This window comes from Anas acuta, chromosome Z (assembly GCF_963932015.1).
Source record: "Anas acuta chromosome Z, bAnaAcu1.1, whole genome shotgun sequence".
Classification (NCBI taxonomy): Eukaryota; Metazoa; Chordata; class Aves; order Anseriformes; family Anatidae; genus Anas; species Anas acuta.
In genome coordinates this window covers 45,562,896-45,589,582 of record NC_089017.1, presented here as the reverse complement: position 1 = coordinate 45,589,582, position 26,687 = coordinate 45,562,896, and the positions used below count along the sequence as shown (strand labels likewise).

The window sequence follows — 26,687 nt, the reverse complement described above, 5'->3', positions numbered from 1 at the left end:
AACTCTTCAGGTAAAAATAATTTACAGACTGTACTATCCTAAGTTATTTTCTATTATTTTGTCCTTGGCAGAGCAGTGTTGCAATGACAACCAACAAATTAGCACAGGTTATGTTGACAAGATTGTATATTTCCTGAGTTCTACTGAAAAAAAAAAAAAAAAAAAAAAAAAAAGTCAAAACTCTATTAAACTGAATATCAACTTTATTACCAACATTCTTTCACAAAGAACTGACACTACTGATAACCAAATCCTCAGTTCAGTGAGCTTTTAATTATTGTAAAGAATGAATCCCAGATTCATGAAACTTATTCTCTGTATTGTATTTCTTCTAATGATAGTGCTATGAAAGAATTTGTTTCTGAGTAAGCCTAGGAGGGCATTTCAGACACTGGTAAAGTAGCTTTGCTGCTACGTAGCCTTGGAGAAGCATTTACAGAGAAAAAGGTTGGCTGACTTACATAAAACCTAATGTTTGGGTCTAATCTGATAGTCTTTTGCCCATTTAATGCATGAGTTTGGGAATCACTTCACTTTGTCCAAGTTGCTTGTGTACATTATCCCATGCTTACATTGCTGTTGTGTGCAATGACCTGCAGACAGGACTTCAGTATAGCTAACAGGATTTGCACACAGACAATCTGTAGCTGTTCTCACAACACAGGAACATTTGTTTCCATAATATACTGATTGGTGGAAATTAACATTCTATTTAAGTTAAATGAGTAGTATAGAAAGAAAGATAATTTTCTCAAGCCAAACTGAGTTTTATGCTTCATTTTCAGTACTTTTTAGAAACACAGTTTAATTTAAAACAAGCAAACAAACAAGCAAACAAAAACATGACACAAAACTAGAACCTTTTGTCATGCTGAAGTGATGTCTGTATTCATGTTATTTGCTTAAAGACGGGCTTACCTGAAAAACTCGGGTTAATCTAGACAGCTGGAGATGTTGAGTGCTGTATCGAGTTACTAATTCACTCCCATTTTAGAAGACCTTCCTGGAATCTCTATATTTGAGGTTTTATGAAAGCATAAAGCATTTGATGTTTGGATACATTTCTGCATATGTAAAAAGAAGATAAAATAGCTAAATTAACTTGGACTATAACTTAGCACATACAGCTTTTCCTTCTTTTTCCTTCTCATAAGGTGGTATTAGCTTTACTCCATCACTGGTAAGTGTTGTTGTTTAGTGCTTTACTTAAGAAGTATTACATATTATTAACAATATTAATATTTTTTGCAATCTACTTCCTCTGAACATTTTGGGAAGCTTTCAGTATACCACATGAGAAGTTTTGTGTTAATTAGAGAGTACTGTAAGTAACCTGAGCTTTGGCTCTGAGCTTTGGCTCTGGGCATTGGCTGCATGTTTTGCACGATCATCGATCTCTTTCACCCTAAATGCTTGGTAAGGTTTTGTAGCAGACTAGTCTTAGTGCCGTATCAAACAGAACTCTATTGTTTAACCTGTGTCTAGTGTAAGCCATTGCTTTTTTCATTTTGCTAAGTATTAAGCTTTTATTTATTTTATCCATTTCTTTAAAAAACAGATGTATGTATTTTTTTTAAAGAACAGTATTTGACCTGATTGCATATGTGAGTATTTACTTATTTTCCACAACAGATGAAGTAAACAAAAAGAATTCTATTTTTAATTTCAGACTTTAAGATTTTAAATAATTGCATCCCTAGGCACCATAAAACTAAATGTAACGTAGAACAACTGCTATGTTTATTTCCAAAGTTTATTGGAATTGTGTAGAGCCCAGCAGCTTGGACATAGTGTTGGAGTGGCCCAAGAACAGCATGAGGCAAATAACACCCGAAAACAATGTCAGCTTTTTTAGAACTCCAGACTGGGGAAAAAACAAACAAACAAACAACAACAACAACAAAAACAGAGTTTTGTAAAGTATGTGGCAGGAATAAGCCATAGCTGCAGACAGCGAGGTGTGCTCAGCAGGAGAGGTCAGGCACAATTCCATTGAGGTAATGTAGACAGAAGAAAGGAACAAAAAACCCCTTCCTTTCCTGCATACAAAGTCTAGGTATTTCACCAGAACCCTTCCATTACTTCCAGTAACATTGGGATTGCTCTTCCCTGCAGGGTTGTGGTATAGACACCAGAGGCAGTAAGCTGCTGACCATTTGCTTTCCTAATTTAAGGAACACTAATACATTAATACAATAAGCCCATCCATTACTCTTTGGCATGTCTGCCATCATGCACTTCTGAAATGACAACTCTCCTAGCAAAAATGTTTGCTGTCACTGTTTACTGTTTGTTTGCAGCCCTGTAATTAAGGTGATGGACTGGGCTCTGCTCTCCCTCCAGACTAAGAATGTGGGACCCAGAGCGGTATTCAAGGATTTTTGGTGTGACACTCATTGACATACAACTTCAATGTTCTCCAGCAGTAAGTGAAGAAAGGTTTCACCATGACGCACCATTTCAGTTTTCATATAATCACATAGTACTGCTCCACATGAAGTGAAGCTGTATCCTGATTGAAGGCTGTCAGTTCCCCATCCTTCCTCTAGATCTGACTACTGAGATGGTACCTAATTTTCAGTGCCTTTTCCTACAAAACACCTCTTTTTCCTAAAACTCTCATTAATTAATCATCTCATGATCTTATATCATCAAGTTCCCTTCTCTTGAAATACGTAGAAAACACCAGCTCTGAATGGGAACCTAACACTGAACTCTGGATCTACTGATTTTAAGGAGAGATTAGCCATGAACCACCACAGGGACAAGATTTCCTTGATGTTAAGCAAGGTCTCATTACATGGGCCACCATCATCTTATAGTTTCCTAGTAGGGCCACATCAGCAAAATCAGTTATTTTGGATACTTGCAGAACAGGCTTGGAAACCCATTTTACAAAATTGATCATTAGAAATCATGATGATACTAAAAAATAGAATGCACAAAATTTAAATGTTGCTCCTTTGTGCCAGTTGGCAAAATTAATATTACGATATGTCTGATTCTTCACTTGGCATTCAGTTATTTTGTGTCAACAAATATTTAGTGGTTAGCTTTGCTATAATTGTCTCAAGCTTTAGAAATTCCAAATCAGCCAGAAATGGGTTATGTCAGTTGTAAATCAGATTGAACAGTTTTTTCCACAGTTTAAGTGGGGTTAAAGAATGCCAAAATTAATGTTATGCTACATCCAAAGTACAGATTAGTTGTTGCAGACCTTCTTCAGTTCAGAGATTTGCAACAACAATTTAGCTACTAATGGTACAGAAAAATTTGTCAAATTCAGCTTTTTGTTCCTTTTGCTCTGCAATCATTTCAATAGTATTTGCATATAGGTGAGCTAGAAGCAGAGGCTGAAAATGCATCTGATTAATGAAATAATTAAAAAACACCTGGAAAGGTAGGAATCTAATGTTGGTCAAAAGTCAGTCGCCTGGCAGTCAAGAATCATAGAATCATTAAGGTTGGAAAAGAATTCGAAGATCATCTGGTTCAACATTTAAGTTGGCATTTACCATACCGATATTTCTACATTTGCTAGTGAAATTTATCACTGCTTAAATTGTGCACTCACAAAAATAAAGAACTGCACATGTTCTCAAAATGTTGGTGTTAATTAATCATAATGTTTCTAAGACTGATAGAGCTGATATTTATTACATAGAAAGTATGTCTGTGACATTGTCTTAGCTGTTCAATTCATAAGTATCCAAACTTCCCATTTCAAGATTAGGCACTTATACCCAAGATAGAAAAATGCCAGGGAGACGATATTGTTCTTCAGTGTTTCTGGCAGTACTCTGCCCTCAGAAGACAGTACACTTGCTTTTTAAAAGATCTTAATCACCAAAAACCACCTTGCATCTGTGTGAGCTTAAAATGAAAGCATCCACTTTCTATGCAAAGTCATCTTCAGCCTCTCAGCAGACATTGCCTCTTCTTGGGACAGAATAAGCAGATCCAGTTCTTGATGGAGTCAGAGCAACCTTTACAGAGGCATGATGTCTCTGAGGACAGATGGTAAAGATCTGGTTACTCGTTGAGGTACCTCTGATTGGGCTCAGCTAGATGTTTTCAAAAAAAACTAAATTGGTGAGGAAAAGATGAGTTGTTTTATTACAGAAGTAGGCGAAGAACTTCTCCACAGTGAGACTCTCTTCTGACCCTAAGTCTTTCTTGGGTTGGGTTAAGTTGGGTTGGGTTTAGCCTGCAGAAAGGCTAAAATGTGGAGGGTCCAGCAATGTTTACAGAGATATACTTGAAGTTAGGGGCTCTTAGACAGTTCAAATAAGCACATGGCAAGATGTATTGGCAGCTCATTATAAAATGCCTTTCAAAGAAGGAGCACTGACTACCAGTGGGTTATTATCATGGGGTTTTATTTGCCTCCATTGCTTGAAACTTTTAAACGAGGACTGGATCGCTTGAATCCAAAATAATATTAATTGAAAGTCTTGGCATTCACTTATGTAACTGGGAAAAAATAATTTCTTCCTCATGGCAAGGCTTTATGACACAACCTTCTGCATGTACTTAAACCTCCATTCTGCACCAGTTCCACAACCTTTGCCCTACAATGCTGGAGGGAAAGAAAAGGAAAAGGAAAAGAAGAAACTGAAAGAGGGAAAAAAAATCAAAAAACATACACACACAAAAGAGAAATGTCACAGTCTTGCAGTTATTTTACAAAGTTACAAAGTGCTCTGAATGTATGAAGGAAATGGATCATAATGTCAGTAATACGGGGGATAAAATTTCAAGGTTTTGGGAATGAATGTTTTGTTATAGCTTAACGTATCATTAGACCAGCAGATGGAAGAACAGATTTCTATGTGATGCATTACCCTAACGCTCTTAAAGTGAGTAGCTAAACAAGTAGCTGTAGAAAGAGATTTTTTGATCAGCTCACTACTCTTTTTCTATTAAAATTTGAATACAAGAAAAGGTGACATACAAATTAGAGTCAGAATCATAGAATCATCTGGGTTGGAAAAGGCCTTCAAGATCATCAAGTCCAACCATCAGCCTGACTTACTGAGTCCCATTCATCCCTGCCAATTTTGTTTACAAATTTTGATGCAGTTCCACACTAGCATTGGCAAATCATGAACTGTTTTGTTGCTTAGCCATTGCTCGTTGAAAAGGCCAGAGATGACCAGTTTATCAGTATCTCCCTTTATGAATGCATTTTGCTTTTCTGAGATATCCCAAGTCAGTTCTGTTGAAGTGCATTCAATTGTGTGACACAAAAGAAAGCACCAAGTACTTGTAACCCATTTGCTTAAGCCTGTCCATGATAAGTGGCTTTTCTGTACCCACAGTATTAAAGTCAAAAGAAAATTTGTTCAGCATTTCCACTTCCTGAATTACAAACAGTTTCACAAAGCTTTAAGCAGGTCAGTAGTATAACACTTACCTGTTCAAGAAAAAACAGGACAGTGTGCCCAGTAGACCCTTCCAACAAGCCCAGACAAACACTGAATTTTTGTCTGTGCATCTGCTCATGAGTTTACAGCCATATGCCTGTACTAATATTGCACAAAGCCTCTTTCACATGGTTCTGTACAATTTTGCACTCCCAAAATATTGTTTTCACAAGGTTATTATAGGGTCAAATAGAGAGTTCCCCCACACAGGTTAATGCTCACTGTAAAAAAATTAAAACAGATCCCCTCCTACTTTCAAGTACTATTTCCTACTGGTAGAGAATCTAATATTCTCATCTGTCTGATTCTTTAGACTCGTGCCTTCTCAAGTCCTTTCACATTGGCTTAAGAAAGGTGCCAGAACAGAAGATCTTTGTAACTCAGAGCAGATGAGGTGGTTACCAAGCACCAGATGACAAAAAAACACCTCAAAACTGGAATCTCATATGGTGTGAAGTTTAGTTTAACCTTTTAATTAACACCTGTTCTTAAAATGTTCCTGCCCCTATTAAACAGAAACAAAAGGAAAACACATACAACTTTGCAGAGACTCTGAAGTAAAAAAAAAACAAACATGATGAGTTTCTTTCTCTACCTACCCTCCCAAATTTTGATCATCTAAAAAATGTTAATTTCACAGTTATACATACTGTATGAACAGATGCTCTATAATGGAGCCTTAAGTAAAACAGACAATAATTAGATGATTTATACGTAGACAGATTTGCTTAGTTTTATACATCACTATTATTTCTCTGTCTCATCTTCAACTTTGACTTTTCAAATCCTGCAGTTATTAATAATTGTGATTTCTGTCTTAAAACAAAACAAAACAAAACAAAACAACAAAAACAATAACAAAACACTAGATTTACTTCAACAGAATCTCAACAGTCCTAGAATGAAAACTGTGCCTGGAGATTTCAAAGTTTTGTTTGCCTAAAAACAAACAGCACTCTCAGAATGAGCTCTTGTTCTCTCCCAGATATCTTGGTAGACTGTGTATCACACATTTTCTTTCATATACTGAATTTTTAAAAGAACGAGTACAATAGATTGAAATACTTTGTTCTCTGAACCACAATCCCATACTTTGTATCTGAAAAGCAATGTATGCAAAACAAAACCAAGCACACATCAGTCTGGATTTAGTTTCCTTCCTTTCCTCTAAATCCAGCTTAACAATTCCTGTGCTACTGCTACTTGGGTAACTTTGGATGCTAGCAGTTCAAAAACAAACATATGCTTCCCTGAAAACTGTCCTTTATTTATTTATCTATTTATTTATTTATTTATTTATTTTCCTTTTTTAACATCCTGTATGGTGTTTTATAAATTAAGTACCTTAAAAACTTAGGAATATGTACCTGTGATTCATCTGCAATGACTAATTGTGCCTACAGACTGTAAAGCATGTAAACGTACTCCCAAAAGAGTTTTCAAATTGAGAGAAATTAATTCACTGTGAATTGTATCACCCTTCTAAACAACTCAGAAACTTTTCTATCACTTCTAGCTCACAGATGTTTTAACTAACAGCTTGGTGAATTTGGTTATGAGTTGCCTTAGAAAGGACAGTACTGATGAAAGGAGTACTGTCTCCAGGTGGGAGAACTTTGTGTATGTTGTTTCTGTTAATATTTAAAAAAAAAAAAAAGGAAAAAATGGAAAAAAGATGAACTGAAGACCTCTGTGCTGTGTCCATATATATAGGAAAAGAAGTTAGCTGCAACCTTGTCCTATTTGATTAAACACTTAAAATTTGTATTATTTTTTTCCATCTTTACAGGCTTTTCACCCTTTTAGTAGAGCACCTGAGCATTTAAAGCTGCCTACCCCTACATTCTTAAGGCCCTTTTTGTCTCTCAGCAAGTTTATAAATGACACCAAGCTGAGAGGTGAGGTTGATACCAAAGAAAGAAGAGATGCAATCCAAAGAGGCCTGGACAGACTGGAGAAGTGGGCCAACTTAAACCCAACAAGGTTCACCATGGCCATGTGCAAGGTGCTGTATGTGGATCATGGCAATCCCAGACAGGAGCAGAGACTGGGAGAAGAACTCGTTGAGAGCAGCTCTGTGGAGAAGGACTTGGGGGTTCTGGTGGATAAAACCCTTGACATGAGCCAGCATTGTGTACTTGCAGTCCAGAAGGTCAACTGCATCCTGGGCTGCATCAAAATAGGTGAGACCAGCACATTGAGGGAGGTGCTCTGCTGTCATTAGACCCCACCTAGTGTGCTGCCAGGGCCCCACTCTGGGGCCCCCAGCACAAGAAAAATATGGGTCTGATAGAGCAAGTCCAGAGGAGGGCCACAAAGATGATCAGAGGGCTGGAACACTCTATGAAGAAAGGCTGAGAGAGCTGGGGATGTTCAGCCTGAAGAAGAAAAGGCTTGAGGAAGACCTCATTGATGGAGAAGGACTTCTTACTGAGGTAGAAAATGACAGAACAAGGGGAATTGTCTTAAACTAAAAGAAAATAGATTTATATTAGACACTGTGAAGAAATTCTTCACTGTAAGGGTAGCAAGGCAATGGCACAGGTTGCCCAGAAAAGTTGTGGATGCCCCATCCCTGGAGGTGTTCAAGTCCAGGCTGGATGGGGCCTTGGCCAACCTGATCTAGTGGGTGCCATCCCTGCCTATGGCAGGGGGTTCGAACTAGATGATTTTTAAGGTCCCTTCTAAATCAACCCATTCTATGATTCTGTGATTCTTGTGTGTGCCAAGACCCATCTCCTTGTCACTCATCAATGCCACAGCTGAAAGGGTTAGAGTCCCTCCTCAGCTTTTCTGTAGGCCCTCCTTAGGCACTGGAAGGCCACTGTAAGGTCTGCCTGGAGCCTTCTTTTCTCCAGGCTGAACAACCCCAATCCCTCAGCCTGTCTTTGTAGGAGAGGTGCTCCAGACCCTTCATCATCTCTGTGGCCTACTCTGGACTCATTCTAAAACACTAATGTCCTTCTTGTGCTGGAGGCCCCAGAGCTGAATGCAGTGAATATAACACACAGATGGCTGCATGACAGCTAAGTTACTGACTTCTAAAAGAGGTGCAATGTTTCAAATTGTTCAACTTTTTTTTTCTTTTTTTTTTTTTTTTTTTCCAAAAGATTGCAAAACCTTTCTTCTTTTAACTAATGCCATAGAAGATGCATTCCAACTAATGGAGAGACTTGTCCCGCACTGTACAGAGCCTGTCCACTGTACATAAATCACAGAATCACAGAATCATAGAATTGAAGGGGTTGGAAGGGACCTCAAAAGATCATTGGATCCAACCCCCCTGCCAAAGTAGGTTCCTTAGAGCAGGCTGCCCAAGTAGGCTTTAGATGGGCCTTGAATATCTCCAGAGAAGGAGACTCCACAGCCTCCCTGGGCAGCCTGTCCCAGTGCTCTGTCACCCTCACCATGAAGAAGTTCTTTCGCAGGTTGGTGTGGAACTTCCTGTGCTCCATTTTGTGGCCATTACTCCTTGTCCTGTCCCCACAAACCACTGAAAAGAGGTTGGCAAAATCCCTCTGTCTCCCACACCTCAGGTATTTATTCACACTGATGAGATTCCCTCTCAGTCTTCTCTTCTCCAGGCTGAACAGACCCAGGTCTCTCAGCCTTTCCTCATAGGGAAGATGCTCCAGGCCCTGTATCATCTTTGTGGCCCTCTGCTGGACTCTTTCCCGGAGATCCCTGTCTTTTTTGTACCCGGGAGCCCAGAACTGGACACAGTGGTGAGGCCTGACCAAGGCAGAGTAGAGGGGGAGGATCATCTCCCTTGACCTGCTGGCCACGCTCCTTTTTATGCACACCAGGATCCCATTGGCCCTCTTGGCCACCAGGGCACACTGCTGGCTCATGGTCAACCTGTCATCCACCAGGACCCCCAGATCCTCCTTCTCAGAGCTGCTCTCCAGCAGGTCATCCCCCAGCCCGTACTGATAGATGTGGTTGTTCCTTCCCAGGTGCAGGACTCTACACTTGCTCTTCTTAAATCTCATTTGGTTACTTCCCGCCCATCTCTCCAGCCTGTCCAGGTCTTGCTGAATGGCAGCACAGCCTTCTGGCTTGTCAGCCACTCCTCCCAGCTTTGTGTCATCAGCGTACTTGCTGAGGGGAGACAGTGTTCCCTCATGAAGGTCGTTGATAAAGATGTTGAACAAGACCGGACCCAGCACCGACCCCCAGGGAACATCATTAGTCTCAGGTCTCCAGCCAGACTCTGTGCCAGCGATCACCACCCTCTGAGCTCAGCCAGTCATTGAGTTCTCAGCCCACCTTACTGTCCACTCCTCTATCCCACACTTTCTCAGCTTTGCTATCAGGATGTCAAGGGAGACAGTATCAAAAGCCTTGCTAAAGTCAAGGTAGATGACATCTACTGCTCTCTCCTCATCTACCTAGCTGGTGATGCCATCATAGAAGGCAACGAGGTTTGTCGAGCATGACTTCCCCTTGGTGAATCCATGTTGACTACTCCTCATAACCTTCTTCTCTTCCAATTGCTTGGAGATGGCATCCAGAATAAACTGTTCCAACACCTTTCCAGGGACAGAGGTGAGACTGACTGGCCTGTAGTTTCATATGTCAACATAAGTTTCAGTACGAGATAAGCAACAGCAGAAAATGCTTTTATGTATTAGGACTTCATTTACTGCCTCATTTTCTATTTTCTGTGTAATCTAGCCAGCGTATGTGGTGGCAACAATATACATAAAGCACAGACAGCTGTGTGACTTGGAGACCAACCTCAAAAGTGTATTTTCCAGCAAATAAATGAATCTGTGCTGAGTCTCATGTCTTGTGACCATATCGTAGCACTAGGATATACAGATAACTTCAGCTGTTAACAGCCTGATTTTAATCACTTTCATAAATTTACACATGCAGGAGGTGATGTATGGTGGTGGGAATGATGGGAATTTGGCCAGAATAAATCAATTTGTCACATCACTTGTCACCTAACAACAAACACTCTTACAAGGCGGTAAGTTGTAACTACTCATGGCCAAAGATATTTTTTTTTTCTATATGAACAGCTTGTTAACCTTTATGTTATGTTATGTTATTATTTTATTTTATTTTATTTTATTTTATTTTATTTTATTTTATTTTATTTTATTTTATTTTATTTTATTTTATTTTATTTTATTTTATTTTATTTATTTGGTTTAGTTTAGTTTAGTTTAGACGGCAGGTTTCACTTGCTGTATTCTACCTTCATGACTAAAATAAATAAAAAAATAAATAAAAAGTTCAGATGAAAAGTTACTAGGTATACCTATAAGAAGACTATACCACAATACAAATTAGAAATCCTACTGGTTCTTATTTAATTATTCTTTGCCTTTTACTTCTTTGAAAGAAGGAGAGAAAAATCCCAGATACAAGGCAACAATACTTGGTTCTTTTAAAGTACACTAGCCATGCACAATGTTTTTCCTCCTGATTTTGATAGGCCAGCACCTGGTAAATGTCAAAACCTAGTTCAAAGGGACACTGAGATACAGTTGCACTGCACAACATCCCCACCCAGCAGATAAGCAGAAATATAATGATGAAGTTTCCCCTTTTCTGGAGAGGATCTCTTTGAGCATTGTTGTACTTCAACATTTCACAAAACACACAGGCAGAGGAAGGTGCTTGCAAACAACCGCAAGTACTACCAAGACAGTTGCATGAGGCCTACTGAATACTAGGACCACTGAGTGACCTGGGGACCACTGAGTGATTCTCATTTCCTGTAAGCCTGGAGTAAGCTTGTGAAACAGCTAGATCATCTGTTCTTGTTCCCTGCTCTTCATTTAAAGGACAAAAAAAAACTTAAAAGAATTCCAAATTTAAAGGTTTGTACCTCGTTGAACAACATAGTGTAAGACTTTCTTTTTTTTTTTTTTTTTTTAATTCAGAGACAGATGTGTAACTTACTCGATCATCTTGGTATTTCTCACTCCTACTCCTGCTGGCCATATATATATATATTTTAGTGGCTTTTCCCTCAATTTAATTCAGTATGTTTCATGCTTTTCCCTTATATTTTTCCCTTCCGTACCCTCTTTTCCCTGTTCGTCCCTCTCTCTCAAGCTTTCACTTTGCCTGTCTGTGTTGTGATTCTGTTTTGCAGGGTATATATTCTTCCCCCCTTATCCACAGCCAGTTATTCTCTCATTCCATTTCACATACATGCCTTACACAGAAGAGCTACAAGCAGTGGCAGCTAATAACAAAGGGGCTCAATCAGCTCAGAGGTATGTAAACATTTGTAAAGCTGAGCCTCTTTCCCACCATCTAGCTTTAGGAAAAGAGCAAGATACAAGGTAATCAGTTAATGTATAATTCAGTTAGGTATCCATAGATTATTGTATTTTATTTTAAATTTTGAAATCTTTCTCATAAACCGTCATCTAGAAAGGAAAGTTTTCTAGGAAAAATTAAATCTACATCATAATATGACTGCTGAAACACAGACCATTTCCTTCATTCTCCACCTTTCCTCTTCCATCACATAATTTTCTGGTGGCCAGAGGGAGTACAGATCTTCACCTTGATGCTTTCTCCTAAGCTGCTTTTAACCATTATTCCTTGTGAATGACCAGAAACAACTAGAAACTTGCATTTTTTCTTCTGATTTAAGTTCAGCTTAATGGCAGCTTCACACTGGTGGTGTTAGAGGAGGACGCAATGAGCTGGAGGGACAGGCAGGAGAATGACTGATCTCTCCTCAGGCTACAAGCTGCTGTCATGTTTCTAAAAACTCCGGCAAGTCTTTATTGCTTTAGTACCTTACAGAGACACGGGGAAGGTGTGAGCTGGATTTGGAAAGGTGTAATTCCTTGATCTCGTCACACAGGAAAAGCAGTCTTGGCAGACTGATGAAGAATTATGATAAATCTATGTTAAAAAGTTATCTCCCTCCCTCTCTTTCTTCCTCCCTCCCTCCCTCTCTTTCTTCCTCCCTCCCTCCCTCTCTCCCTCTCTCCCTTCTTCCCTCCTTCCTTCCCTCCCATACAAGCACTTTTATTCTTCAGAAGCTAAATGTGAAAGTCAGGAGACTTTTAACACAACTGAAAAATTCTGCCCCTTGCTACTATAACGAAAAACGTTAGTGTTTCCATGGAAAACAGACTAAAGGCAAGATTGAAATTGCCCAGACTTAGGGCTGACATGCAAGGCTGATGGCATAGATTTGAGCCCATAAAAAAAGATTCATAAATGACAGGACAATGTGTTGATGCACTCTCAGTGTCTCTCTTCATGTAGGAAAAAAAAAAAAAAAAAAAAAGTTTTGTCACCGTTAAAGTTTTTTTATCACTGCTTTCAGAAATATTAGACATTTGACTTCTCTGCTTCTGAATCAGGAATCCTCATAGAACTAAAGAAATTAGCTTGATTATAATGTCTTTATAAGTGAACCCAAACAAATAAGAGGGGAAAGGATGTTAAACAGTAGTTTGGACATCTTAAATAGCTTCTAAAAGGAAATAAAGTGCACACAGAACTGTGTGAAAGACTCTTCCTTGTAAGCAAAGGCTGACCAAACTCTTACTCCAGCTGATAAATATTTCAGTGACAACTCAGTAAAAATGGAGAGGGAGAGGGAGAGGGAGAGGGAGAGGGAGAGGGAGAGGGAGAGGGAGAGGGAGAGGGAGAGGGAGAGGGAGAGGGAGAGGGAGAGGGAGAGCTGGTCTGGGCTGTGTCACTCACACTGCTTGCTCAGGGTGGTAATAATCCACAATAAGACTGGTAAAACAGGAAAAAATGTCCTTTCTCAGGCCACAGCTGCTAACAGGGATCCAGAAACTTGCCAGAAATAAGGCTGCTGATTCTACAGTCTGGTTCACTTCACCTACAGTCTGGTACCAAGATGTAGCCATATCACACTGCTTCCAGATTTAAGATAAACTATTTTATAAAGGGCATAAAAAGATGAAGCATGGACCACTGTTGATATTGACTACTGATTTCAGTCTTTATCTAAGGTTATATGCTTAAAATAAAAATAAAAAAGCACAATAGGAACAATAAACAAAAGAGGTATTAATATACCTAGATATTTAATCTCAAAACACAAGAGAAAGTATTTACAATTTCAATTTTGAGTAGTGTTCAAAAAGAAAAAAAAAAATCACACTGCTTAAAGGTGTTCTGTTAAATTATTCATATCCCTGTTGCTACTTTATAAACAAACACTGGACTAGAGCCACCAGTGATACTTCTCTGCATAATTACTTATGTGAGAAGTAGGTGTAACATACTGCCATTTAGCGCTTGTCAGAATGATTGTGAAGATGCAGGCAGTCTGTGAATTAAGTCTCATACCTCTATTTGGAGGTACTTTCCTCAATTTCATGTATCTGTTTTTAGCACGTTTACCTCCTTTCTTAACTTAGATCAGAAAACATCATACAAATAAAATAATCCACAAATGCTAAATGCTAAAATGTAAACATACATTGTGATTATTTTCTCAAACTCTGACAAAAACTGTCGTTTTTCTTCAAAGTTATTTTTAAAAATAAACATATTACAAAAGACATTTACAATATACCACATTCCATAATATGCCACATTTGATCCACATTCCTATCTCACTGATTTTTTGACAGTAGCAGTTTGATGGAGACATGGAAGTGCAAGATATTGCTTAAGGGAGTGATATTTTTTTTTCCTAGGTTACAAGTGAGGCCATCTTACCAAAGACAAGGAAAATGAGATTTCTTAACAAGACAAGTCAAGCAGAAGTTCAAAAATCTGTTTACTTCCCTCACAAAAGTAGAAAACACCCACAGTCATGGAGTAGATTCATGTTCAGACATTATCTAAGATACAGGTGATATTAAGGTTCAAGACTTTGCTTTGGGCCCTTTTCATTTTTTTTTTCATCTTTATATCAGCATATATACTGAAGATCTGCTGCTGCTGTGAATATCAGTAAATGACTGCTTGCTAAATACTGTAAATCATACCTGCAAAAAAACTGAACAAACCAACACTGCAATAGTTGTGGTTTGGCACAGCTTCATTTTGGCAGCTTCTTTTGGATGGAGCACAGGGTTTGGAGAGCTGCCAGTAGCACCAATAAAGTGAACCAAGCCATAAAATGTAACACACAAGGGAAGATGAAAATTATTTTGGCAAGAAAATGTTCACATCAACAGCACAGCATCCTCACATACAATTTTAAACATCCCTATATTACTGCATAACACTTTAAAAATCTTTAATACAGTATAAAATTGTCTACCTTAAATAACAAAAATTAACAGCTGACAGCTTTTTCCATTATTGCTTCTTTCCCCCATATTCATTAGTGCTGTCTTACATTCCTTGTTAAGTACATTCCCCAGAGTGACAAATGTGTCTAGCAGTGTGCGTGCTTAATACACTAAGCTAGCATAACTCTCCTTAGGTTTCTCCATGTACTAACTACCATCTCAAATTGATTTATAACTTCTGCCAGTGGTGTTTTATTCATGCTATGTGGAATACAGAGAAGCTGTGTATTTAACTTCCCATGAAAACACGAACAGTTCTAGAAAAAATATTTGCTAAGCATTAAAGAGGAGTTCTGGTTCTGCATCCGGCACCTACAGTGTAATGAAATGGCTTTTTTCCTGCTACCAAGCCAGGACAGTCAATACATGCATGCAATTATTTTTACCTCCACATATAGTGCAAGGCTATTTTATCCACCTTTGGCTCTTTATATAGATCTACTACAAACTTCCAGTCAGAGGTCCATAATCAGGTGTAACCAAGCATCATGCCATACATCCTATTGCTTATGTCTTATAATTACAATTCTAAAACCTAGGATTTATGAATGTTATTATTGTTCCTGTATACAACTCAAAGCCCCTTCCAAATAGAATTCCTATCTCCCTGTTGGCAGTCAGTCGTATGCTTCAACAATTTGTGTTGAGTGACCATTGGCCAAGCTGGATCAGAGTGCAGTAGTACCCAAAATACTTTGTCTTGTATCTGCTGGAGCAGGCGATTCTGCTTGTGTCCTCTGATATGCATCATTACGTCAATACAAGGTAAGAGGGGAGAAATATGAAGATGAGATTTGGTAACCAGATAATTATTTGAAAATCATTTTATATCTGTTTATATTCAAAATGCAGTGAGAAAATACTGAGCCTCAAAAACATGTCAAAGATTGCTTTTATACCACAATCTTTCTCTGTACTATCCAATGGGATAATGAATTCAATGACATGTCCATCTTGAACTCACCTTACACATGTGCTGAGAGGAAATAAAGAAACCTACAAATTAGAACCAAATGTCTAACTATTCCATATAGGGATTTAATGTCCATGACAGCTTTAGAGAAGAGAGTGTTATTACTTCCTTGCCTGCACTGTTCCTTCCTTCAAGTAAAAAGCCCCACATATCTAACCGTAGTTCTGGAGTCTACCAGGAGGTTAGGGCAGACCTAGCATGTCAAGTAGTTGCCCAGGTACACAACCCTCTTTACAGAAGAAGGACTGCCAAGAGAATTCCTGTTTGTTTGAGGGTTTCCCCTTTAGCTGACCAAATCCCTGCCGTGTGATGGCACAGTTTCTCCTGGTCTCACTACATAGTAGTGAGTCCTGTGTGGAGGACTGCCTGGATCCATGAACACATTGGAATATAAAAGTTCATATTTCTACTCCTCAGTCTGGAAAGGCACACAGATTCATAGCTGTATTTCATCAGAAGCAGAGAGCTATATATAATATATTTTTTTCTTTTTTCTTTTCAGCTGGGTAATGAAATAAATTCTTTTTACTGCAGTCTTTGCAACAGGATGAGGTACTTCTATATTCTACAGAAAAAGATTTACTCATCAGCCTTGCAGTGTTCCAGAACTGGTTGCCATCTTGCCAGCCTGTTCTTGCAGAGTGTGTACAATGAACTCAAGAAACACATCAATACCTTCTGTAAGCATATTTAGCTCTTCAAGGAGCAGAACAAACCTACCTTTCTTGGATACTCATTGACAGATTTGCCTCAACTTGCAGAGATCTTTTGTTGCTTTTCAGCTAAACAAGAGAGAGAAATGGTGAGTTCTTACAATTTACATTTTATTTTATTTTATTTTATTTTATTTTATTTTATTTTATTTTATTTTATTTTATTTTATTATTTTTCTGTGTGTAATCGGAACAGGCTTTGTATATTGCTAAAGAGCTCTGCCTGTGAAAGTTTGAGACATTAAGACCACATCGCTATCTCCTGTTATTTATGGTATACGTGGTTGACATTACGGGTGAGTGCCATGTTCATCTGAAGAACCTCTTTGTCAGCATGAAAAATGCAGTGCGAAGTCTCTGCAGGCAGCCTTTCCCTCCAGTGCTCGCCTAGCCAACATGAATTACTGGAGTCAGAAGTGAGAGATGCTGGTAACATCTGATGCTAAGAAGCCTTGAGGGATGGGAATGAGGAGACCAGCAAGGACAGGAGAGAATAGAAAAAGCAGAAGAGGAAGAAGGTCATGAAACAAGGCAGATAAATGAAAAGGAAGACAACAAAAAGGTAGTTAACCAACAGTAACACAACAACAATAAACCAGATCTGGAGAAAAAGTAAAAACATGCTTTTTCTAGAGAAAAGAATACATTTATATGACTATAACAATAAACTGAGACCTCATGAAGTTCAGAAAATCAAGTACTATTATGCTATTACACTATTATCTTTGATAATGATCCTTTCAAATTCATTTCTAAAATGAAGCTTTGATCACAATAATTTTCGGAAGAAGGCTGAAGTAGCAGAGCATTGTTGTGGAGGAATAAACTGCCCAACTGTATCAGCACAGGAAAGTAAATTGCAAAGCTAGAGGAAAGAAGAATGACCACTTCCTTTGGCTGTCATCATGGAAAATCTAGTGATTGGTGACCACTGGCAACCAGATGTGCCATGCAGGCTATCTGAAGGAAATTAGCATACCTGTTATGACTTCAGAAGATATCCTGAAGGATGCTGATCCTTCAGCCCAGCCACGACAGACAAACAATATTGCTTAGTTTACTGATATTATATGTAGCGTGAAAATTGACCATTCCTTTATAAGAAAGGATGTAATTTCTAATATACTACTCAAATAATCATTTCAAGACAATAATTTTTATTTTATAAATAATAAAGCAGGTGGAAAGAAATACTGCCTAGCTTCTTTCTGTGTGCCCAGAGACTGAATGGCAGAGGCAGGAACAGGGAGTCCTGGCTGCCAAGTTCCCTGTGTTCACTGCTGGACTGCACTTGCTCTCTCCATGAGCTACGCTGCCACAGCAGCAATACTTGGTACAAATGAAGTTTAAAAATAAATCAGATTACATAGTTGCAGGGCTCTGTCAAATTGCAAGGATGATTTGTCACCAGTTATGCTGGCTGCACTTCAGATCACCATGTACTTACTATACATGTGTGCTGCACTCCATATGTCCAAGCATCATAACCCAGTGCTAGCATAGCACTGCCCAAATCTTGCACGATCACGTACCCTTCAGGACAAGGCTGTATTTTAATCTCAGCTGTTCTCCTTGGCAAAATAGCAGGGAGGTTGACTGTTGATGATCAATCATCTATACCCATATGGCAAAGATGTCACAAAGATATCAAAAACTGTTCAGTGAATTGACTGTAAAACACTTACCAGTGCTACATAGTGAAAGACACCGAGAACCCCAAATAAAAGCTTCATGCAGTGAGAGGAAACAGCTAAAAGTGCCTAAAAGCAGCATGCAAAAAAAATCAGAACTAAGATTTTGTCATCAAGCCCCAGAAATCTCAAATATTTCTAGTGCATTTCAGGCAGCTTTATCTCTGTGTCTTTGCTGAATCAAGAAGCAAGTGAGAAAGCATACATTTTGTTTAAGTCAGAGAACACAGTGTCAATATTTACAAAAATATTAGTTTAAGAGAGAAGAAAGGACATGTGAGGAGAAAGGTCCAAAGAGAAAGTATCTGGTACCTTAAATATATATCTGCATTAAGAAACATGAATGTAGACAAATTACTAGAATCCCAAATGTCTCCTTCCTAGCAAGTATCAAAGCAAGCAGCAGGTTTAAATGCTCATCCACATCTCTTCTACATTGCCAAATGTAATAATGCATAAAGTGCTTCTTGGAAAGAGTGGATCTGACTTGCACAGAGATCCACAGTAAAACAAGTGTTACAAGATCACTTCCAAAGTATCTATAGATAAGGCCTTGCTTTCCATTTGGAATTTCACTGTGCACTGTTCATGTCAACTGCTGCTAAGGTTAAACACCAGTCTCCATGCCAGTCTGCTCTTACCTGCTTCCTCCACTGTTTTGGGATGAAGCCACGTGTCTGATATCTGAAGCCTTATTTTTTCACCTTGAAACTTTAGTTTCAGAACTGAAAGAGGCTAGGAAAGGAACAATACCCAGCATTTTGCTTTGCACATTGGAAAGAAATTTGCAAGGGCTCACATTCAGTCCCAGCAATTTCCTTTGTCATTTGAAGAGGAAAGGAGAGGGGGCTGGCAATATTCATACGCCACTGTTCAGGCCAGAAATGCTTACCTTCTGCTGTTTCCCACATTTATCTATAAAGCCATGATAAATTGATGTTAAGATCAGAGAGAATCAGAATTTAATCTCTCCTAAAAGAACAGCATGCTTTTGTTCACAGGATCTCTTATACTAATTAACAGTTTTCTGAAAGTCTTTTCTGATCATGATTTCCTATCCCCCTTCAAAAGCCTGCACTGCCTCCAGTGCTAGGCTCTGTGATGGCTGTTCCAGCAGGAAGCACAAAAATGAACAGACATGAAAGGGGAGGAGTTACAGTTGTTGCTTAATAGACCATCTGGATCACATAACATACCAAACTGCTCATTTAATGAGGCGGAACATATTGGACTATTTGTATTGTAACTTGCAGCTGCTATGATGGTAAATCCTATGTATCTGCCTCTCTGGCCACAAACCATTTTTTTTTTTTTTTTTTACACAGGTGCAAGAACGCTGAGGTTGAGGGCTTGTTGCTGAGATTCTTGCAGATTTTTTAATTGTTGCTATACAGTCAACTGTGTGGCTGAAATAGAACTGTCTTGTTTTCAAATGACCAGAAAACCCGTGATTCCTTCTTGATGACACTTTGATAACATTCTCTTTAAAGGTCCAGCTCTAAAAGTTGCCCAGGATTGATGGTTCAAATCAAAGAATCTTACAAGTATTCTTTACCATTACTCCTGCCACTGAGAAATACACTGAATCCTAAGACTAGTACTAACATTTTGTCCCAAAGGATTTCCTTTCTAAAACTAATTTAGTGACAAACAGCATCAGGCCAAAGCTATTTTTAGGTCTACCAGTAACTACAGAAAGGAAGGGAAATGGGTAATGATTTCATTTTTTCATTATAGTAAGCAAGGAATAAAAGATAAAAGAAAGGAAGAGGGAGAACAGGGAAGGGAGAAGGGAAAAGGGAAAAAAACAGAGAAAAGGAGAAAGTGAAAAGAAAAACTGCATTCACTTGTTTACAGATCACTACATACATTTATTCTACAGAATATGTATATAATAGAGAACATACATATTACAATCAATCCCCTACAGACAACATCAGGCTATATTCACTCCCTCAGTGAAACATTAGCTACTCAGCCTTTTCCAGTGCAACTACTAAACACAGGCTGCAGGGAAGCTAAGAGCTGAAAAGCCTTTAAAGTTGTATTTCACAGAAATGCAATGTTTCTGTTGTTACATGTTGCTAAATTCTGAATATTAAAGGCAATAATTGGCAGTCCAGAGGGAATTCAGTCATCTCTTTTCCAGGTTAAATGATAACACAGTATACTATCCAAAACATTAGGCACCTAGGGTAGGGGATAAGCATTAATATGAGCTCCCTCTTCCCAAACCATATCCTCCTTTACTTCACTTTTTCCTCAGCAACTTTTCAAATTTCTAGACAGAAAGAGGAAACTACCCATGGCAGAACTGCCCATCATCCTTTGTTAGCTTTGACATTCCTCCCGGTAACATATGAAGTCAAGGTCTCAAAATACTCAGTTGGTTTGAAGCAGTTTAATATCTGACAGTGTAATGAGTAACAGTGCACGTGCAAACCTTCAGTCTTGATTAGCTCTGGTTTTGTTTTGGCTTTCCAGAACCTGTCAGCTTGTGATAACAAGTACATCACATGCAAAATTACAACAGAAATCCCGTGGAATGCCACATCTACTAATTCTGCATTAATAGTGGCATTACAATCAAAGATGATTTGCTTTTTGTTTGTTATGGGTTGTGCTAATGTATGAAGCACTTCTGGAACAGTAAAAATAGGTGAACTCCTTGTCCTAAAGCATTTATAATCCACATCCAAAGAAGCAACAGACTAGCTAGGGGAGAACAAGAAAAGTTATTTATGTAAAAGGTGCTTACATCTAGTTAATTCCCCTCTTATATTGCTGCAGTGATTATTAACGAGAGAGACCTGTTACTTAATTACAGTGGAGTGCCAGCTCTAAAGATATACAGTTAATGCTGAGAACTGCTGCACAAATGGTCAAGGATAGCTCTTGCAAGTGAAATATATAAATTCCTTTCAATTTCCTTTCCTATATCATTAACAGTCAGTAAGTTTTCTTACAGGCACTGTGGTAAGCATTTGTCTTCCAGAAGTGTCTGGGGTAGGGAAAACAAGAACACCCTGAGGACACTGCCACGAAGACTGTCCCACACATGGGAACACGAATGAAAATACAGAACTGGCCAGAAGACACTCAGTCAAATTTCCCACTGAAAAAGTGGGAAAAAAAATGAAGCCATTGATTTAGATTAAAGAGATGTCAGTTGGACATCTCCCTGGTCAGATAGATTCCTCAGTAAGGCAGATCACATTAGTCACTCTTTCATTGCAGCCTCTTATTAAGTACATGAATTAAGGCTCTGGTGTTTGTTTGACGGGAATCAAAACATGAGTTGACTAGATAGCCACAGTTACTCCAAGTTGCTGCATTCTTTTTAAATAATACGTGTCACTGTGGTACACAGCAAAGGGATAACAGTTATTCTTCATTAGGAAACACATACATACACTATGTAGGATACCATTCAAATTAACACATACATTATTTGTCATCCATTTATATCAATTTACAGAACAGAAACAGGACAGGAGTAGCTTGTGTTTTCTGGCAGCACTTTGACCAAAGGAAAACAAAGCTTTGTTTCACACCCAGGTGATGTTGAGGCTAGCAAGATCCAAGGCTGCATTGGATTGCAACATAGGACTCGAAGAAACCCAATGCAATTCCTATGCCCCCAAGCTAATGACTTACATCTCTGCACTCAAAGGAAGAATAAAGAGCCTTCTACCTTAGCTGGACTAAATGATCACCTTCTCTCCTGTTAGGAAAAAATGCAATCAGAGAGTGGCATCTTCCTGAGTGACCAAACCAAGGCTGCCATTCTCCAGTTCCTCTGTACAACGCTGCAGTGGAATCACCTTGGCTAGCAGCCAGGCACTGGGGCATACGGCTCGCTTGATCCCCAACCCAACTGTAAACAGCAGGACAGCAAAGAGACCAGGAAGAACAAAGGCAAGAAAGCATGTGGATTGAGATAAAGACAGTTTAACAAGTTAAGAAAAGGGGAAAACCAGAACCAATGCAAAGGCAGCCATCATTCACCTTCCCACAGGCAGACTGATGTCCAGCAGCAGCCACCTTAGAAGAATACACCCTCACCCCATCCTCTATCCCATTTTTATTGCTGGGCATGATGATATATGCTATGGAAAAACCCTTTGGCCAGCTCAGGTCAGCCATTCCCCCAGCAGCCTCCTCACTCAGGGGTCAGAATGCTGGGGACAGGGGAGGAGGGGGGGGGGGGGGGGGGGGAGGGGGAAGAGAGGAAGCCTCAAGACTGTGCAGGCACTGTTCAGTAATTGTCAGGCTGTTTCAGCCACAGTCCCAAAACACATACATAAGCATACATAAGAAAGCATCATATGGGCTACTATGAAGAAAGGTAATTCCAGATTAATATAAATAAGGTAATGCCAGATTAATGCAAATACATAGCAAAATCCCACTGCTGTACAGTGACTACCAAAACATTTTAACAGTCCCAAAATAACTATATTACTCGGGGAGGGAGGGAATTCCAGGTCACACCTATAGACTTGACAAAGATTATGGATTAACTGAAGGGTCACTATCTCTGGGAAGCTTCCCTGAAAAGTCCCCTGAAAGCTTCTTTCAAAAGGACGTGAGAGACTAATTTGAATCCTGTTGTCTAGAGTTAGAAGAGTTTAATCAATAGAACTGCCCCTGAAAATGTGAGCCTAGAAGTTTCTGCAAATTGTTGCAGCAACCATCTGTGCAGTGTACCCTGTATTTATAAGCTTAGGTTATTTCTGTTCTGGACTTTCTGTGAGTGAATGAATACTTGCTCTCATGACAGATTCAAATTCAATCATCGCTGCACGACTCTGTCTTCTCATCCAAATAACCCCAGGCTTTTTGGGCATGTATTCAACCACTTAATCTAGCATGAGGGGATGGTTTTTGTCAGTACCCAAAGCTAGGATTCAGTCTGGCACCAGCAAATATAGTAGCTCTTAAGCAGACTGGATGTAGAAAAGATTTCTGTTCTGTTCTAAGATGTTGTTTAAGCTAATATTAAGCTCATTTATTTTTCTTTATATTTTGTAAGAATTAAAGTTTTCAAATATAAACTGTTTTTGTTTGTTTGCTTTTAATTTTTGTCCCTACCTATACAAGTTTGAGGATTACATGAATTTGTAAAAATGTGTCTTTTGCCTCTTTTTGTTCTGGCTCACAGGTCAATTTGCAATGCATTATGGAAATTCCACATGGAAAGTATTTTTTAGCAAGCTTTTTATTCAAAAGATTCATACATCTTAAGGCTGAATAGTCATGGGATTCTCTGATTAAACAGTGAGCAAATAAAACACTGACAAATTATTTGTAGCTAACATGTTCAAATTAAATACATGAGCTATGTATTTGGAATGGGCAATAGAAGACTAACAGCTAAGCAAAACAGTATGTCAAGCAACCTGGGATTTACATAAAAGATGCGAGTATTTTTTCTCTTGATAGCACATTCCTTACTTATTTAATCAATATTAATCAATAGATTAAATTTAAACAGGGGCAGAGAATTATGTCAGGCAATGCTGTGCATTTCAATAATGTGTTGACTTCCATGCATTCCCTAATCCTTCCTGAACGTGTTCTCAGATAGGAATAGTAAGGCTCAGCTATTTCACAAGTAAGCAGAGGCGGGGATGAAAGGACTTACACAACACCAGAGAAGAAACTAAAATTTTGAGTGATGAAGTCTTTTTTCTTAAGGCTTTTTCTTAGGCCTGCTATTCCTTCATTCAGGGATATGTTTTTAATATATATGTATTTTTTTTTACAGTATTGTTTTTTCATACCTACGCTTAATGCTTAATGCCTACCCAATACTGCTGCAGTAGGGAGTTGGACAGCAGTGAACAAATCTAGACACCTTTTCTCACTATGTAACTGAGTAGTCTGTAGGCAATGGGGAATGACAAAATAGAAGTTCTTCCTAAAGCTGTTAAGCTGAGAAACTTAGCTCATGCAGCCTCTCAGTTATGCACAACAAAGATATGCACAACAGACAATAGCACAGAGTGGCAAGATGTACTGGTTTGGCTTATAAGAGCTGTGACATTTCCTGTCTCATGTTACACTACTGAGTAACCTCCTTGTTCAGTTTTTACATGGGATTTTCAAAGCTTAAAGCTCAGATCTGAAATTTGAAAACTGTATTTTACATTTCTCTGCTTCTTGGCCAGAAACATACTATGACTAATGTCCACAAAATTTTCATCTGAGATAATTGAAGTGCTCTTGAATGTTGCTTCTGAATTATTAAAACTTTGAAGATATAAATCTTAATAATTGCATCATTTTTTATTTCCAGTGTTTTCAGAGCTTTCTTTTTAAACACATGCCTGATCTTTGGCTCTAAATCTTATGAGAGGAAAACACCTCTTCCGTGACAAAATTTTTCAATAGCAGAAAAAAAAATACCAAAAAGACATTTTCTTCAACTTATTATTCATATTTCTTCCATGATTTATATAGAAACCAATTAGCTTTAATCTCCATTCAATTTTATAGAATGCCTCCACAAGAGCTTTTAACACAAAGCTAAGTCTCAAGCAAGCACAGTGTGAAGAAGATGAAACTCTGCTAATATTATCCTCACAGAGATAGCAGAATTGCAATTTTCATGTGTTTTTGATTAAAAAGCATTGTGGGCACAATGTTCAAAACTGCACTAAAATTGCTCCTTGGGTTTACATTAGCCAAGGCTGCACAAAAGCAAACTTCCTCACACAGACAAAGGAAATATAGACAACAAAATTCAATCCAAAGGGATATAATTACAAAGAAAAGGACTAGATACAAGCCTGAAAAACAAGATGAAAAGATTAAAAACTAATTTTAATTAATCACTGAGATTAAAAGACTCCATTAAATGCTAATACTTTTTATCAGAGATATTTGAAGAACTGTAGTTTAGAAATCTCCATCCCCTTGTTTTAAATACCTGGGTGAATATAAGTTACCTTTCTGTAGACTCAATAAATTAGATGGATTACTTATCTGCCAAAACTTACTCAAAATTTTGGTTTGTTGCCAGCTTTCATCCTCAGACCTTAAGACAGCTGAAAACAGGCTACTTCACTATGAATGAACAACAATACCGTGCTTTGCAAGTCATTGCTATTCGTGAACAAATGCATTCCCAAAACTTCATGCTCTGAAATCTTCAAAACAGATGGAAGCAGCTTGCAGTTTACCTATTTAACTGTATTTCAAAAACCCTATGGTGACTTCAGCCATAAAGCAGCTGCTCTGATGAATCATAGAAGAGCTTTCAAAGCACACAGCTCACACACAGGAAAACACATGCCCAGCTCTGGATTTAGCAGAGAGTCACTGATACTCAGAAGCATTTCACATATGTATGTGTAGCCATTATGGAGTCTTTCTAATTGCAACTGCTTCTGCTACACATTTTCTATAATCCCATGCTGCTTCCCACCCACACAGCCTGTGGAGTGAAAACGATTTCCTATTAAACTTTACAGGGAAAACTTACCAGATATGATAATGCAGACATGCGTGTGGAGGCTGAAGTCAGCTTCAGTTTTTTTTTTTTCTTAGCTGTGCTCCACTATCTGTCTTTTCTCAATAGAAAAACACATTTTAAAGCTGATTACATAACATATATTTAAGGATGCCTATATAAATTAAACCAAATTCTAATACCCTTGGTTAAACCGTTTCTGATATGATAGTTGGATAAACATAAATCATGAAAAGATAGAAGTTTGCCTTCTGCATAACACAAAGTATTCATAGTTAAGATAATCAACCATAAGTTTTCCTCTCATGTTCAGTGTTCCCAGAATTATGATTTTAATGAAGAAGAGGATGTTACCTAAACTACTCTGACAGACATGATAAGAAACACATACCATCATTTTTGGCAACACACTCAAGAACCTGGGGAGAAGTGAAAATACTCCTCTTGTCAAGATACAGAAAAATGTGCGGCTATTCTCAGGCTCAAAAGCTGGACTCAGCCTGCTAGTTATCATGGAACAAAAGGGTATAAACTAAATTTGCGTGCCTGGAAGAACAATGTTTCAAAAGGAATAATTTCCATTCTTAAAATAAAAACAAAAACAGTTTTACCTTGTTAAAATGAATGGAGATACTATTAAAATTATTATAGATACCTTGTTTTGCTGATAGCTTCAGTGTTCAGGCCTGAATATGGTTTTACTAAAAAACTGCAGAAGATTACAGATGAGTCAAAAGACTTGCAAGTATTCACATACCAAGTGTGCACATACCAAGTGGCAGCTATCAGGACCAGATTTATTCATAACATCCATGTATGGAGATAATGAATATAATGTCTAACAAATTGTAGACACTTTTGCCATCACCTTTTTTTCAAGTATGCCTTGCTTTCTTTGTCAGTCCACAATGCCTACAAAATGTTTGGCTATACAGTATTTTCTAAGTAGCCCCCTCATCCTTCCCGTTTAATTTGGGATGTCATGATGCAGTGTTAAGCATTGTGTCTCACCAGCAGGAATTGGTCTGATACTGTGAACGATGGCCTGCAGAATAAGGAAACCAAACTGAGTGACAACATGAAGGTTGTTCAGGAAACAGACATGTTAGTAAGCAGTACTTCCCAGAACAAAATATAACAA

The 26,687-nt window shown here is 38.4% G+C and overlaps 1 protein-coding gene across 7 annotated transcripts in view; it reads right to left on the bottom strand.

Annotated features, from left to right (window-relative positions):
* MARCHF3 (membrane associated ring-CH-type finger 3) overlaps positions 1–26,261 on the bottom strand; it is a 68,105-nt gene extending 41,844 nt beyond the window's left edge. The window contains exons 1-3 of one of the 7 annotated variants that reach the window (XM_068666917.1): positions 26,202–26,261; positions 25,559–25,646; positions 16,386–16,447 (exon numbers count right to left, since the gene is read on the bottom strand). In XM_068666917.1, the coding sequence (XP_068523018.1) occupies positions 16,386–16,447; positions 25,559–25,579 (83 nt within the window). In that variant the 5' untranslated portion in view covers positions 25,580–25,646; positions 26,202–26,261. Of the gene's footprint in view, positions 1–16,385; positions 16,448–25,073; positions 25,227–25,558; positions 25,649–26,201 lie in introns of those variants that run through there. The other 6 variants (XM_068666918.1, XM_068666920.1, XM_068666923.1 and 3 more) reach the window with 6 other exon arrangements.
* Positions 26,262–26,687: the final 426 nt, after the last annotated feature.